This window comes from Lampetra planeri, chromosome 22 (genome assembly GCF_965212315.1).
Source record: "Lampetra planeri chromosome 22, kcLamPlan1.2.h2, whole genome shotgun sequence".
Classification (NCBI taxonomy): Eukaryota; Metazoa; Chordata; class Hyperoartia; order Petromyzontiformes; family Petromyzontidae; genus Lampetra; species Lampetra planeri.
In genome coordinates this window covers 6,070,733-6,086,874 of record NC_136128.1, presented here as the reverse complement: position 1 = coordinate 6,086,874, position 16,142 = coordinate 6,070,733, and the positions used below count along the sequence as shown (strand labels likewise).

Below are 16,142 nucleotides of genomic sequence, written 5' to 3'. Positions count from 1 at the left end.
ATTTCTACATCTGCCATGGTTTGTGCAGTCGATGCGGTTCAAGGTTGTGGCCCCTAAGCTTAGCGGAAGATTATAGTCAGGGATCTTCTTCGTCGCATGTAAGACTCGACCACCCTGAATGTGCCCCCAATCTCGTCCGATCTCAAAAGTTGAGCAGGATTGTGCCTGGACGGTACTTGGATGGGAGACTGACTGGGAATTAGATCGTGCCTGCAAATTGTTGGAGCTATCATTCTACCACTTTGTGACTGCTGCTATGCTGCTTACACATCAGCTACTAATGAAACGCTAAACGGACTAAACCCCCTTCATCAATTTGCTCTGGATGTTCCATATAGGGCCCGCCATTGTGACCTCTACTTAAAATCCAATCTCAGAGAAGAAATCGACATTGGGCCACGTTCATCCATAAAATCCTTCCTGGCAAATCTGCGCTATACTTGGCCCATCCATTATCCCCACTGTCAAACCCCGCCCAGGGTCACCGAGGCGCGTCTCGCCGCCACTGCGCACGGCGGCTACGGTGACGGCGGTGGCTACGGCGGCGCCGATGGGGCCTCACCTCCTGCTGCTTGAAGTCGCAGATGGCCTTCACGGGCAGGGTGCTCCACACGCGGTTCTCGGGACTCCGCGGCTTCAGCTGAACGATCGTCTTGGCGCGGCTCACCAACCCCGAGACCAGGCGCTTGTACTCCAGCAGCTGCTCTTTCTCATCCTGCGCGCGTTGGGGGTGGGTGGGTGATGGGTGACAAGGTCACAGGCCGCCAGAGTGGACGAACGGACACACCACGGCTGCGTAGGTTCTAGCGGTCGTGCTGCACGGCTCTCCGTTGCGTGTTCGGGTCGTGCCGCGGGCGTTTCTTCAGAGCGATGTCCGACGTCTCGGACCTGCAACAACGAGAGTCCCGGTCGACGCGTCGACACTCACCATCGAGTCCTGGACGATGTCCTCCAGCCGTGTGAGACTGCTGGCCTTGTCGCACGTGTACTTGCGGCGGATAGTCTCCTGCAGGCTCTTGAGGCCCTCCTCCACATCCTTTGACTCTTTGAAGAACTAAAAGTGCCAAGCGTTACAGCGGCACGAGAAAAGGGCAGGACCGTGAACGGCATCAGCTACGTCATCCACAAAGCAGTGGCAACATCACCGGCATCAATGACGTTGTTGTTGTTGTCATCTTAGCCACCACCAACCACAATACCGTCATTACAAACAGCAGCAACAGCGTTAACAACATCCTTAGCTTTGTCATCATCAGCAGATGAACCAACAAATTGATAACAAAAAAAGTTACATTATCATTATCATCGACCAACCGTGATGTACTTAAGTCAATATCAATGAGAACTCATATTATGTAGGTTAGTCTAGCAGATGGGAGTTACCCCCTGCTGATGGTGTACAATGCAGAGTTGGGACACTGTGGGCTGGGTCACCGTGGGCTGGGCCACTGTGGGCTGGGTCACCGTGGGCTGGGCCACCGTGGGCTGGGCCACCGTGGGCTGGGCCACCGTGGGCTGGGTCACTGTGGGCTGGGTCACTGTGGGCTGGGCCACTGTGGGCTGGGTCACTGTGGGCTGGGTCACTGTGGGTTGGGCCACTGTGGGCTGGGTCACTGTGGGCTGGGTCACTGTGGGCTGGGTCACTGTGGGCTGGGCCAAGCTGGGCCACTGTGGGCTGGGTCACTGTGGGCTGGGTCACTGTGGGCTGGGTCACCGTGGGCTGGGTCACCGTGGGCTGGGCCACTGTGAGCTGGGACACTGTGGGCTGGGTTGCTGTGGGCTGGGCCACTGTGGGCTGGGTCACTGTACCTGGAAGTAGGCCGTGTTCTCCTTGATGTGCGTCTCGATGCAGCAGCAGATCTGCAGGATCCAGTTCCACTGGGTCTGCATGGCAGCCAGGTAGGACTGCGGAAGACAGCGCGCGAGCGGCGTTAATGCATGCAGAGCTGTGCACAGCTGCGGTTTGTACGTTTGGCGCCTCCAAATTATTCACCCTTTCAGCTTTTGCAAGAGTCTCCAACCGTGTTGTCGACGGGCCACTGATAATCCGCGAAGGCCGTGGCAAGCGTTCGGCAGAAGTGTTCCAGATACTTCTTTAAAAAAGTTATTGTTGTACGGTGGTCGGTGGGGCCCACTGAGCTACGTAGCTCTTTTTCATAAGCGACTGGGCCACAAGTGATAGCTCAACGAAGTGGCTCATCAAGTGGAAATTTATAGCAGCCAAATACTCCAAACGCACGTTGATTCTAAATGTGGAGGGAAAAACTGGAGAACCCGGAGAAAAATCCACGTGATCACGGGTCAAGATCAGGATCAAACCCATGACCTCCTGTATACCTAGAGAAGTAGTTAACATTTCCCCCCCACGGTATCTCCTTTATCCCAAAGCAGTGGGTTACAGGTGTGCATCACCACGCTCGGGCTGCAGCTGTGAGTTGATTCGCTCACTTTTACACGTAACACAACAATAACAACGCATACGCTGCACTAGACTGCCGGCCCGCCACACCCTCACCTCAATGGTCTGACGAGCTGGGTGGTTGCTGGCCAGAAGCTGCTCCCCGCTGTCCTGAATGCCGTTGATGATCGACTCCTTCTGCTCCAGCTCCTTCATCAGCACCTGCATAGTCGGGGTGGGGGGAGGTTGGGGAGGGTGGGGAGAGACTTGCGTTACCGGGCCTCCTGCCTCGCCTCACAGCCACACACAGCAAACAACAAGCGGTGGCTTTTCCCCTACACCGGGGTGGATGGGGAGGTGGTCGGCAACCAGAGTAACAGGAAAGGCCAATTTTTTTGTTCGAATTCGGTAACAAAAACAACGCGATATTTCAAGAGCCGCAGTGCACGCGACGACAACGAGACGGCGGCCCTTCGCGAGTGACGTCACGAAGCGGTCCCTTGAAGAGGCTCCGGAGCCGCGGGTCGCCGTTACCCCCACGTGGCCTGCCGCAAATCGAGCGGGACTGCCGGTGTACTCACAGCGTGCTGCTCCTTCTTGACGCTCATGTTGGGGTTGCGCTCGCTCCAGTCGTAGTTCACCTCCTCCTCCTCGCGGTCGTTGAGCCACATGAGCTCCTTGGTGGCGCGGACCACGAAGGCGTGGAGGCTCTCCAGGTGACGCAGGCGGCTCCTCGACATGTTCTGGACGGGCGGCGAGCAAAACGCTCAGTTCGCTCCGGACACACGGATGTGAGCATCTCGGGGGCTGTGAGATGTCCACTTCCCTCGCCTGGTACGCAAGAGGTCGTGGGTTCGATCCCGGCCCTGACGCCTAATGTGTATTTGTAGTTTGCATGTTCTCCGCGACATGTTCTGCACGCTCGGTATGCTCTGCCCCCATGGCTATTGACAACTTGGGTTACAAACTGCCCTTATAAATCATACAAAGTCCCATCACAAGGGATAAACAAACAAATATATTGCCCATATTGAAACGGCTGTATGCTGGATGGACCTGAAACCCCAATTTCCCTGTACAAGAATACAGATATACCGTATGGGTTGACAGGTATGTCTCATATAACGCGGCAGTAGATGCGTTCCTGAAGAACACCGTGTTATGGAAAAATCGCGTTGTAATAAATGATATATAATATAGGGTAAAGCACAGTCCGCAATAACACATGAAAAGTGTCAGCAGGCTGAACAACGACGGAGGCGCGTGGCTAGCATCTAGAAGCATCCAGCAGCATCCCAGTGCCCTGTGCGATGCTACGCCGAGGCAGCCTACTCACGCGACGTAGTTCTGTGCACTCGATCGCGTTATATCCAATTCGCGTTATGAAAAACCACGCGTTGTAGGTGAACAGACTGTGCTTCTTTTTCTGGACACGGATATTATTGTCTCTATGTGCCACACTGTCAAAATATTGTTTTTGGAAATCAGCAAAAAAAAAGCGTTGATTTTAATTGCTGCAAAAATGTAGGCAAGTACCCGTTGAACTGCACAGAGCAGTGGGATTCGTTCAGTGTGATGAGGTGTGTTCATAGTCACCAGTAAGCGAGTATACTGCAGTTCCAGTCTTCCGAAGTAATCGGCATAATTCCCTCTGTTTGCTGGTGATATCTTAGACTGCAAAAGGAAAACGGTTACAAATTAAACAGATGGCTACACGTATTATTATTCACTACGCTTTCTTACCCCGGAAAGCCTCACCAAGTATCATGACTCTTTTTCAAGAGGGTCCTGCCAAGGTTTCGTAAGTTGGGGTGGGGGGGGGGCGACAGTGTCTATATACAGTTCCCATTTGAGTAATTTGCCAGCAGTTGTCAAATGTGGCAAATTTGGAACCATGACGCCGGCACACAGCGGCCTACTCTTGCTAATGACGTCACGTGTTCTTTAACTTCCCTTATTATTTGGGTAATACACCCACAGTATTAACCAGGGCGGCAGCCGGATTCCAACTGTGCACCTCTGCTACAAGCGGCGGCGAATGCGCTACCTCCGGGCCGCAACACCGCCCTGTACTTTATAGACAAAAGATAGCTGTGAACCGTTTTGTAAAACTGTAAAATCAATCAAATGCATGACACAAAATGCACATCGTTTGATATGCACATTAATTATGCTAATCACGTACATACATGATCAAAAAAATTATTAAATGTATATGTTAAAATTTTCATGTAATCAAAATATTAATTCATTAACGAATAATACAATTGTATGTATATTGAACTTCTTTTGTACCGTACATATCTAACCGTGATAATCGGAGGTGCGGGGGAAGGGTGACAAACTAAACACAAAAAGCACTTCTAAAAAAATTAGTTTTTTTATCTGGATTTAAAAGTGCATAACTCCAGAGGCTTCCTAATATCGGAAAGAAGAGCATTCCAGATGGCCGCAGAAGAGTATCTGAAAACGTGCAATGCAGTGACCGTGTTTGTTCAACGACTAGCCAAAAGCCGCTGCTGCGAGGATGACCGGGCTTTGCATTTATGCTCCGGAACGAGTTCAGCTGGGTATCGTGGTTCATTCGCCACAAGCACTTTGTGTGTAATGAGTGCGACCTTCTAATGTATTAGTTCAAATAATAAATGAGATAACGGACGACGCAACTTTTTTGCAAAAACAACGAGTGAGTGAGCGCCGCCGGGGAGGCAGTTACCTCGCCGGCCTTGGCTTCGTTGATGCTGGAGCGGAAGTCTTCAATGGTGCGGTTGAATTCGCGATGTTTCTCAAGGTTGCCCTCCACACTGGGCAAGTCAGTGCCCCACTCGGCCTTTTCAATCTGAGCCTGCGACGCAAACGAACAGAGCACACCTCTTTAGTTCAGATTAAAAAAAAAACGTATTATCTTCATTACGATGGCTACTTTACGGTTTGGGGAAGCTCTTTCAGAGCCTTGAGAAGTGTGTCAGGAACTAAACTATCAATCAATCGATCAAACTCCATGGGCAGAAAGCCCGTAGGTGCCCACTGCATTTTTGTCACTTGCTTCCACTTCCCTCTATCCTGTGCCAACATACTGAGGCTATATTTTGACTTAGAACTTTTGTGACTGCAGGAATTCATATTCTTTGGTACTTTCGGTAAAGTCACGAAGATAGAATGTTTTTTAAATTTAAACCACGACATTACGATCGCAACACAAGCGGTCGTCATCAGGAAAAGGGGGTTAGCCTCTAAAGGCAAACTGTTTATAAAGGCTTAACATGGGCGTAGCTCAGGTGGAGCAGCATGGGAGGGGCAGCTGATGTTAATGCGAGTGGTGGTAGTGATGAGCAACGACGGCGATGGTGGTGGGTGACGCCTCCCACGCAAACGGAACGTTGTGCTAGTGGTGATGGTAGTAGTGGGCAGTGATGGTCCTGGTGGTGGGCTTCCACCAATTAAAGGGCTGCCAGGTCTCGACCTGGCAGCAATCTCTTATGTCACCCAGCCATTCTCTACAGGGTCTTGCTCTTCTTACAGTTCCATGATCAAACAAGTTTCCTTCTCATTACCACTTGCATCAAGTCTTCTGTTATGCTAAAAATTGTTTTTACTTCTACGTGAGTCACAAACTAAACATTATTGATTTTATTTATTTGACCAGGTAAGGCCCACTGAGCTAAAAAGCTCTTTTTCAGAATCGACCTGGCCACAATAAAGTGGCTTATCGCATTGAAATGTATAGCAGCCAAATACTTCACAAGCATGTTTCTAAATGAGGAGAGAAAAGCCAGAGGACCTGGAGAAAAATCCTAGCGAACACGGGGAGAACATGCAAACTCCAAATATACAGGCATCAAAGTTGGGATCGAAGCCATGTACCCATGACTCCTGTATAACCAGGCGAGGTAGTTAACATCTCGCCACCACATAACCCTGACAACCTTCCAGATATATGACATCGATTTTAATAGATTAAGTGTTAAATGCCTGAGCTCATCATTTGGTTGGGTGGTGGCCATGTAACGAGATAAAGCACATATCAGGATTCCTGCACCAATTATACAATTCACGACAGTATAGCCAACTTATGCACTCATCTTGCATTGCATGTGGGCGAACGGAGAGTTCAATATAGTACAAGCAGGATGTGAAACACTCGAAATAATACGAATGAGATGGTAAGAAAAATGACGCAGGGTATTGTGTGGTGCGTTTGTGGCACTGCGGTTCATTTGTGTGTGACGTGATCGTGCCAGGTGGGCAGCCTCTGTCCACCTCGTCCCACCTCACCTGGTGCTCCTCCACCCACGCGAGCAGGTCGCGCACGTATTTCATGTTGGAGTCGTCCTGAGGTCGGGGCGAGGTCACCTGGATCGTCGGCACCTTCACGCTGATCACCTCCGAGCCCATGTTGGAAGCGCCCACCGTGGTTTTGTACTCGGAGCGGATGGACACAAAGCGCTCGTGCAGCTGGAAGACTCTGTGGACGGCAGCGCATCGGCATCAGCATTCGGCAAGCATGGTACACGTATCCGAATTGTTAGAATTGCAGCCCTTTGTCAGTCATGAACTAAACTTAAACTAAACTTTTTTTCTTTTTCTAGGTAAGGTCCAATGAACTATATAGGCCTTTTAACGCTCAGAAGCGACAGAAGAGACCTGGCCATAAATGATAGCTCAACGAAGTGGCTTATCACGTGGAAATTTCTAGCAGTCAAACACTACAAACGCATGATTCTAAATGTGGAGAGAAATGTGGATATGTGTGGGGAGCGCACTTGACATGGCCTCAACGTTCGCCTAGCCTGGTACGAAGCGCCGTGGTGGCGACGTCACTTCCTCTTCGTGGAGCAACAGCGCCAGTCGTCGCGTCGCCCTTGCCCCCGCATCGTGCGCGAGCGCGTAAAGCGAACCTTCGGTACATGAGCTCGGCCTGGAAGAAGCGGCCATCCTTGAGCGTCTGCACGTCGATGAAGAGCTCGCGGATCATGGCGTCGCACTCGTTGAGTGCCCGCTCGATGTCGGCCTCGTGCTGCGGAGCCCGGTGGTTCTCCAGCGCCCGAATGTCCTGCGCGCAGAGTGCGAGCGCACGGCGTGAGCGAGCGAGAGAGGGCAGCAGAAGCCACAGGACAAGGTGTGCGGTAACAAAGGCCACGGATCACCCCACCACCACCACCCCCCTTATAGCTGTATGGATTGTGAGGGAAAGCGCTGTTGACGAAAACATATTAAGGTGGGTAATGGCGCTCGAGGGGATGGTGTGGCCAGCACCACGCCTTTTATCACCAAAGTGTCAATTAAAGATTTGAAGCTTCCGTGACTGCTGTTGCAGCAGCTCTTTCTCCTACGTCAGCAGTTCTCCTGCTGTGTTTGTTTCACCTGATGACGGTTGCTTGTGTTGCGATCGAAACGTCGTGATCTATTCATTTTCTATCTATGTGACTTTACCCGAAAGAACCAAAGAGTATGTCCATTAAAGGTTGTGTCAACTTAGGGAAGAGACTCAGGACCTGATAATAGTTTTTTTACCCTTTAATCTGGCAACAAAACTGACACCTTTTTTACGAGGAGTCATGTTTGCATAGACCATAATACCTGCAGTCATAATGCAAACAAAAAACATAACTCTGATAAAAAAAAAGGTGTCAGTTTTGTTGCCAGATTAAAGGGTAAAAAAACAATTATCATATTTTTTACTGGCAAATAAGGTACCAATGGTGAGACTCAGGACCTGTTAACCCTTTCCTATTCTGATGACGTACGAGTACTTGACGGCCTACGAGTACGGCGTCAGTTTTTATTCCGATTCCTTTCTGTGGAGGGAATCGTAAGTAAAAGGCCATGCGGAAGGGCGTGTGGCACAGTGTGGCGCCAGCTATCGTAGAGTGTGGTCGTGTCGCTACAGTTCTCTGTGGGGAGTACAATGTCTTTAAAAACAGCCGCGCTACGCCTATCTAAATAAAGTTCACGCTAACCGCTTGCACGTTCCGAGATTCGGCAGTGAACGGGACCCTCCACCCTTCAAGTTGCAGACGTCTCGAAACGGGAAAGTGTTAAGATATCCACCACTGATGATCATGTCTGCGGTGTCGAATAGCTTTCGCTGTGAAAGTGAGCCCAAAATCACTCGGAACAACAACGTGAATCCGACAATTGTTACTCGAGTATTTGTGCGAACGTAATCGCACAATGCCAGATTTGTTCAACTGTTGTGCCTGCATCGTGTGCTAGTGCCAGTGTGCTATGTGCTGACTCCTAAATGTGCCCTTGTGCGAGTGCCAAAAGTCAGGGATTGCATAAAAAACACGCGAACAAAGGTGGCTCTTTAGTTCAGTCCGATGTGCCGGGGACACCCGGGTCGTAACTCTTTGAGTCTCTATTTGAGCCCGAGGGTAAACAAGTGAACTATCACTGCCGTATTTCCATTTGTAGGCAGTTTAATGGTCTCCACAGCAATTACCATTTACTGCATAATCAACGACAAAAAAAACGAGCATTCCTTACAGGCCGTTAAGGAAGTACCGTTGGTGAGCGAACACATTAAGGGCGGCATGGCACAGGAGAGGGTGGTGCAGTGAACACCGTGGGGACTTTGTCCCACTGTTGATGTTGACTGCACTACCCCATACTCTTAGTTCTTTCGGTAAAGTCACATAGGTAAAAAATGAAATTACATTTTTTTGCTGTGACAGTTTCACCTAAAGACGGAAGCTTGTGTTGCCTCCGAAACGTCGTGATTTTATTGTTTTTTATTAATTTTAATTTCATTTTTTACCTACGTGACTTTACCGAAAGAACTAAGAGTATGAATCATTGCAGTCACGAAAGCTTCAAATCTAGAATGCACTACCCCATTTACTCGTTTTAGGCCAAGTTTACCCAGTGGAGGTCCAGACTCGTATTCCAACTACTTTCGTGGCCAGTGATCGAAAGCAGTTAACTGTGGTTGTAGCGCGATGTGCTAACCACTGCACCGACACTCTCTAAACAATACGAATATCCCCTCCTTTAGCCTTAAACTCTTGGGACTAGTGCTGTTCGCGAGCACCTATGAAGACCGACACGGCACAGGTGGACTTGGGTGGCCAGTACCACGTGGGCCCCGCCTTTGGCAATGTTTACACATTGTAGCAGGTACTCACTTTTAAACTAAGTCAACCTTGGGGAAGCCCGTGATCGATTCAGATAACCGTCACTGGGGTTGGCCGTGAGCGGGGAATCGAACTCGGGCCGTCGGGTTCGTAGCGAGGCGCGCTAACCGCCGCACTTCCCTTCTCTGCACGTGTGTACACACGCGTGCAATCGCACCCACGTGTAATGTCCCAGAAATGTGTGAGCGATGATCTTGGAGGTTTCCGAGGTGCCGTGTGTAAACAAATGGAAACATAAAAGGACGCTGTGCGAATCGGAATTTTGCAACAATCCGTGTGAATATCTCACAGCAATGAACATCTCCAACAAAATTAACATAAAGACGATGACTGGATAAGTGCATCAGTCATAATATTTCGGTCACAACACATGCATGAACAAAGTTTACAAATGTGGCAATTATCAAATTAAAAAGATACTCCGGCAGGCCAATGTGAGAAATAATCGGCATTGTACAGAGCTGAGTAAGGGCTCATTATCGTGAGTATAATCAAGGAGACGGTGTTATTATTTATAATGACCTATGTAAACACCTATAACCTTTGACCTAGGCCCATAAAAGAAAGCCATGTTACGTTGTGTTAATTTGTGTTAAATTGAAAGTGTGTTAAAATGCCATGCTACAAGGATAATTTGTAACACGTGCAAGCGAATATGTTGTGATGTACCATTTGAAGCATGCTGCTGGACTGATTGAGGCGATCTTCACAGACCAAGGCGTCCTTCTGTATCTTGCCGGCGACTCTCTGCAGCATGTCCAGCCTGCGTTCAGTGTTGAAAACAACAAAGATCCACCGTGTAGCCTTAACAGACTGTAGGAGCAAGTGCTGTTTTTAGCGAGCACCTATGAAGACCGGTACGGCACCATGCCCGGCCGCCTTTGTCTCCCTAGTGGCGATGTTTACACACCGCACTAGGTACGCGTTTGAGGCTGAGTTCACCTATGGCAGGCCCAGAACCGGTTAAGACAACCGTCACTGGTGTTGTCCATGAGCGGGAATCGAACCCCGGGTAGCCGGCTTCACAGCGCAGCGCGCTAACCGCTACACTACCGCACCGCCCCACAAGTGCCGATAATCACGAGCGCACGCACGCAAAGAATCCCCATCATTGACTTCATGAACCACGTAGCACCATATCGAGCACAGTAGAACCTTGGAGATCGAACGCACCAGAACTCGAACAAATCGGTGTTCGAATGGCCTTCTGGAACGAATTAAGTTCGATCTCCGGGGTACCACTGTATGTGTGAACGTTGCTTTGTGTGAGAGGCCAGACATGGCTGTCTCGTGTGGCTTTGGCCTAGCTTTTCTGCGGGGGCGGCAAATGTGCAACGTTCAGCCTTGCCCCTCACGAAGTTAAGGTGACGACGAACAGCTCACGGTTTCTTTAACTTCATTTTTTTTGTTTCACAATCGCACGCAACACCTTGGTGAAAGCGGATACAAAATTATATTTGGTGACGATGCATTGGCAGTTGTGCACGAGGAGAATGATCAAAACGCTCAGCACATTCGTCAACAACACTGTGACCTTAAAGGTAAATAAAAAGTGCTATTAAGTTGAATCATTGCCTAAAACGGTGCTTATCATGAACAAATAATAATAGGTTTTACCCTTTCTGGCAATAAAAAAAGGTCCCATACAGTGCCCATTATATGTTTCTATTTTAAGTCAGTGTTCTTGACGAATGTGCTGAGCGTCTTCTAAAACAATATAATTGGTGCAGAGGCTAGGGGGTTATTGTTGTTGCTTCTGCTTAAACGCACATGGAGGCTTTGGCTAGGCTTGACATTGTTCTCTTATTAATAATCAATGAAGACACGTTATTGTCAATGACAAAATGTATCGTTGACCATGTTAAGGACTGTTGTGAATTTACCAAAAAAATACAATAAATGATTGATGGTGTTTCTAAAAGTCTTAGTTCCGTACGCGCTTTTAACACATTTGCTCCATGTATTCCCTCAAATAAGTATGAAGCCACTGTGGCAGTGAGAGGTCGTGTTGCAACACATGCCACATTTGATCTCGCACAAGGCAAAATTCCATCCCCTGCATTACCTGCATACCGGGCAGAACCAACATTTGCCCTGACGTGTTCGAACACCAACTGAGATAAAACCAGCACCAGCGCACAAAAGAAATGTAACAAAAACAGTGAACTGCTGCGCCACTGTGCAATGTGCATATGCAGAGCCTCCTCATTTTAAGATTCCATATAACAGCTTGGGGAATGAGTACTTGGCTGACTGAAGGTGTTTGTGTATACATGTGGCGAGCGGTGGGGCAGTGGTTAGCACGCTGCGCTCCAGACCTGGTGACCCGAGTTTGATTCCCGTCCACGAACAATAACAGTGGCGGTGGACTTTTGAAGCCATCATGGGCCTCTGCTGGGTTGAGTCAGCCTTAAATAAGTGCCTGGGGCTCTGTGTAAAGATCAGCATGAGGGAGAAAAATAAAGGCAGCCAGTTGTTCTGATGGCCACACCAATTGCTTGTGTGCCAAGCTGGCCTTAATATGTGCTCACTAACAAAAGTATGACCCAACCATATACTTAGGCTTCGTGGCTAAATATGAATGTCTCCACCTCAGCATTTGGACAAGCGTTTTAAGAGTAAACACAGACAGCAAATACTTCTTCAGCACAATTGCAGTTTGTGACGGTCACGTGAATGTGTCCCGTTAAAAAAAAGCTCTGGGCTGTGACTGTTATACCACTCACAGTGTGCACATTGATACTCAGTCATGCTATGTTAATAAACATGTATTTAAAAAAAGAAGCATGTACTGCTCATTAGAATGCGTCGACAGTTTGTTAGTGCCCATGTATATTAAAGTAAATAAGCAATATATGATCGGCTGGACATGTGTAGTGTGTGCAATATATAAACATACTGTTTATTATAAATCTGAATGACACTTAAGTTTATCGTTAAGAGTTTCCAAGTTAATTGCAAGTTTCTAACATTTGCATTTTGCTGCAAGAAAGTATTGCAGTAATTTCCATAAAAGTATAAATCCATTATTAAGATATTTTTGTAATACTTTTCTGATATTGGCTCCTCACGCTAAGTGATTAACTAACACATGCTAAAATCATTGTTTGCACATTCTACAGTGCTTACACAGAAACAAGATCATTGCCCGCACCAGAAGAATGTGGTGTTCATTAATGTAATTCTTCTGAAAAAAAACATCCACGGTGAAACGACGTGCAACATTACCGTACCTGTAGTCTGTTCCATTCTGTGCAGAAAATCCGGACAAACCCATGGCTGCTGTGCTACTCAGGGAAGCACAATCTGGCATCGGTGAAGCCATGCCAAGGTAGGCTTGGCCTGGATAGAGATCATTGTCATTGAAGCTCTGGAGCGCCGCTGCTCCGGCCCTGCGCACTGCCATCGCATGATGCGCACCAGGGACAGCCCTGGATCCGGCCTCCGCCGTGAAGAATGACGGTGAGGCTGCCCGCTGGTCCGGGCTCATCATTCGCTCGTGCGTGTCAAAGGAGCCACCCTCCGTGGCGACGCTAGTGCCACCGCTAGGGAAGAAGACTGCTGAACTACTACCACCTCCTCCAGCAACACCGCTGCCACCACCGCCACCGAAACCGCCACCACCGCCTGCACTGAAGCCATCAACAGCCGCTCCGCCACTTGCACTCCTGCCGCCGGCAAAGGCCGCTGAGCCGGAGCTGTAGCTCGGGGTCCGCATCGTGGCAATGCCGGAGTTGCTGAGGGAGCCGGAGGAAAACTGGCGCTGTCGATCCGCGTCATAGACAGCCTGAAAGGCGTCGGAACTGGGCTGGTGCATCACCCTGACGTGTCCACGGGGACACAGCGGCGCCGAATTCTGAAAAACCGCCTGGTGGTTCATCATGCTGATGGGCAAGAGTAGGCCGAGAGGCGACTTTGAAGAAGGAGAAAAGTAATACAAATAAAAACCCCAGCCAATAAGCGCGACCGCTTAAATGGTTCACCTAATGCCTCTCACGCATAGGCATTTCTTCATCTTCTTGGGTGATAAAATAGTACCGATGAAAAATCGAATGTTATATAATAACAATAATAATCCAAACGACAACAACAAGACGCAAACGACTAAGATGTAAAAAATAAAAATTACAACAAAATGGAGCGGTGTCTCGCGCTTTGGCTTTCGGAGCCTTGGGATGAAACCTGTCTCTCCTCTGAAGGCCAGATCTCATCTGTCGCGTCCCACTCAAGTCTCCTGGGCGAAAGCATGCTTGGGGCTCAGAAGAGACGCTATCTGCAGCCACGCAAAGAATTCGCCCTGTGGACATCAGGGCGGCGTGTGATTGGATGAAATTATTATTTACTTGAATTTCCTTCAGCGCACGTATGGCTGCAGGCACGCTCAATTCCAGAGCGAATCCAAAGTCACGCTGATATCTTTTCGATTGACGGATGGTTCGGCTTAGAAACTTGCCTCGACATCGGATGGAGTGCCATATCAAATTCCATCTTGAGAGTGTGAATGTGTTAGGTTGGCAACTGGTTCTCAACTGCTTGGCCTCCAACCATGATTGACGGATGGTTCGGCTTAGAAACTTGCCTCGACATCGGATGGAGTGCCAAATCAAATTCCATCTTGAGAGTGTGAATGTGTTAGGTTGGCAACTGGTTCTCAACTGCTTGGCCTCCAACCACGTGATCTTCGTAGCAAGCAGAAGCCATATAAGGTCACAACTGCAAAGAAAACTCTCAAATGTAAAGGGTAATCAAAACATGCAGCATTTATTGCCGTTTCTTATATCCAATAGAGGCTGGATATAAGCACAGACTCCTGGAGGTTTGCTTGTTTCAGGGTTTTACCTCGGCCTTTCACCCACCGGTGTAGTGTACGCATGTGTATTTATGTAAGCTGTTCTCATATCCAGCTCCGACGTCATCACAAATTGCATTCAGACTGACGGCTCAGGACACATTGGTTTGTAGTTGCACAAGAAGCAAAAAAACGAGAGTACAGCTTGTATTCTTCCGAATAAACACCATTATGTAAAAGGCCCTCGATGTAATGTAATCTTCGTCACGGCAAGTTGCGGTGTCAGTGCTACTAAATGTCACACGTTGGTGAGAAACGGTTTCTTTCTCACCAATCTCATGTTGATGTGTAAAAGGGCACAGCATTATGCATGTGCCACAAGAGGTCTCAAGGGTTTATTTAACCGCGGCACCTTTGTCACCGAGGACACTAAAAGTTAAAGCTGGAATCTGCGCACATACAAACCAAGCCAAAGGCGTATAACAATGTATGACGGTGCCCTGTCTCAAGAGGGACCCTTCATAAATAGAAAGAGAAACTTCAAACAGAGCGCCGAGGCCAATGAAATGTGTGCCAACGCAAGATCAAAACACCGTGCAAGGAAAGTCAAGCTCTCAAATGCGATGTCAAGGCTCACGGCGAGTCAGGACTTATCAAATGGAGCAGAATATACCGTGATGTTAGCCAACAAAAGCATGGAGAAACATCTGATCTCAGCCTCAGAATTTGAATTGCCAAATACAGACCTCTTCCATCCTACAAGAGTTACGTTTTCATACGCCCGAAAAAAATATTTAAGATTTTTTTTAAATCAGCACAGTAAATTTCCAGCCCTCTGCTGAACAGTGGCAGAACATCTGCAGCCCCCAAGTGCTTAAGGTTCAAATCCCCCCCCCCCCCCGCTGGTTTTTGTTTCGGCCGATAAAAGGCGCGCTAAAAAACACATTCCGTTTTTGGAGGAAGAATTGGACTCGTACAGGGAAACATGACTCTTTCAGGGATTTGCCAATCACTGTAAGAGTCATTTTTCTTCTGCGGGGAAAAAAATATTTAAGATGTTTTCGTTATCAGTTAAGTAGTCTTCTAACCCTCTGCTGGGCACGGAGTTTAGTGTATGGCCGTTGAACTTTTTTCGCACCATACACAGCCAACCGTGCTAATCAGAGTTGCGTCAGAATATCGGCCCCTGTGATGAACATTAATGCTGCTTCTTTTTGTTGATAAAAACGGACTCCGTTTGGAGGAAGAAAAAAATTGACGCTCACCTGTCGATCTCAATCTTCATTTCCCTCTCCCGCTCGGACATCGTGAGCAGCATCTTGTTCCACTCCTTGTCCATGTCGCTGGGGTGGTAGCCAACAGGCATCTTGATGTGGCCAGACTGGATCAAGTTCTGTGAGCCAGGGTTAGATTGTCCGTGTTAACGGTGGAAGGTGGGGGTTCGAGGCTTACAGACGGTGTTAAACGGTAAAACACTGTCAGTCAGACTTATTTTGACTTAGCATTAATTCCTTATAATTATTATTGGGGCATTTTTATTCTAATGACATTATATAAGAATGAATTATATATTCAAAATGAAGACGACATTTTTTCTTATTCGGAATATTCTTATTCGGAATATGCTGATTGCTTCAATTTCATAGCCACCTAGCAATGGCCGTGTCGAATTAGTAATATCTACGTGACTTTACCGAAAGAAGCAAGAACATGAATCCATGCAGTCACGGAAGCTTGAAATCGAAATTTAGTAATATGTCCTATCGAGTCTTTATAGTCCCTGTGAACGGTTGGGACTTTAGATTAAGCACGGCTAAAT

General features: G+C 48.2%; 1 protein-coding gene across 4 annotated transcripts in view; it reads right to left on the bottom strand.

The window, feature by feature from the left end:
• The window catches only part of PLEC (plectin), a 175,788-nt gene that overhangs the window by 30,060 nt on the left and 129,586 nt on the right, over window positions 1–16,142 (bottom strand). For all 4 annotated transcript variants that reach the window (XM_078604279.1, XM_078604280.1, XM_078604278.1 and 1 more), the window contains exons 11-21: window positions 15,589–15,716; window positions 10,204–10,297; window positions 7,297–7,451; window positions 6,674–6,863; window positions 5,115–5,243; window positions 3,995–4,072; window positions 2,980–3,141; window positions 2,516–2,620; window positions 1,810–1,905; window positions 929–1,054; window positions 563–715 (exon numbers count right to left, since the gene is read on the bottom strand). In XM_078604279.1, coding sequence (XP_078460405.1) covers window positions 563–715; window positions 929–1,054; window positions 1,810–1,905; window positions 2,516–2,620; window positions 2,980–3,141; window positions 3,995–4,072; window positions 5,115–5,243; window positions 6,674–6,863; window positions 7,297–7,451; window positions 10,204–10,297; window positions 15,589–15,716 — 1,416 coding nt within the window. The remainder of the gene's footprint in view (window positions 1–562; window positions 716–928; window positions 1,055–1,809; window positions 1,906–2,515; window positions 2,621–2,979; window positions 3,142–3,994; window positions 4,073–5,114; window positions 5,244–6,673; window positions 6,864–7,296; window positions 7,452–10,203; window positions 10,298–15,588; window positions 15,717–16,142) is intronic.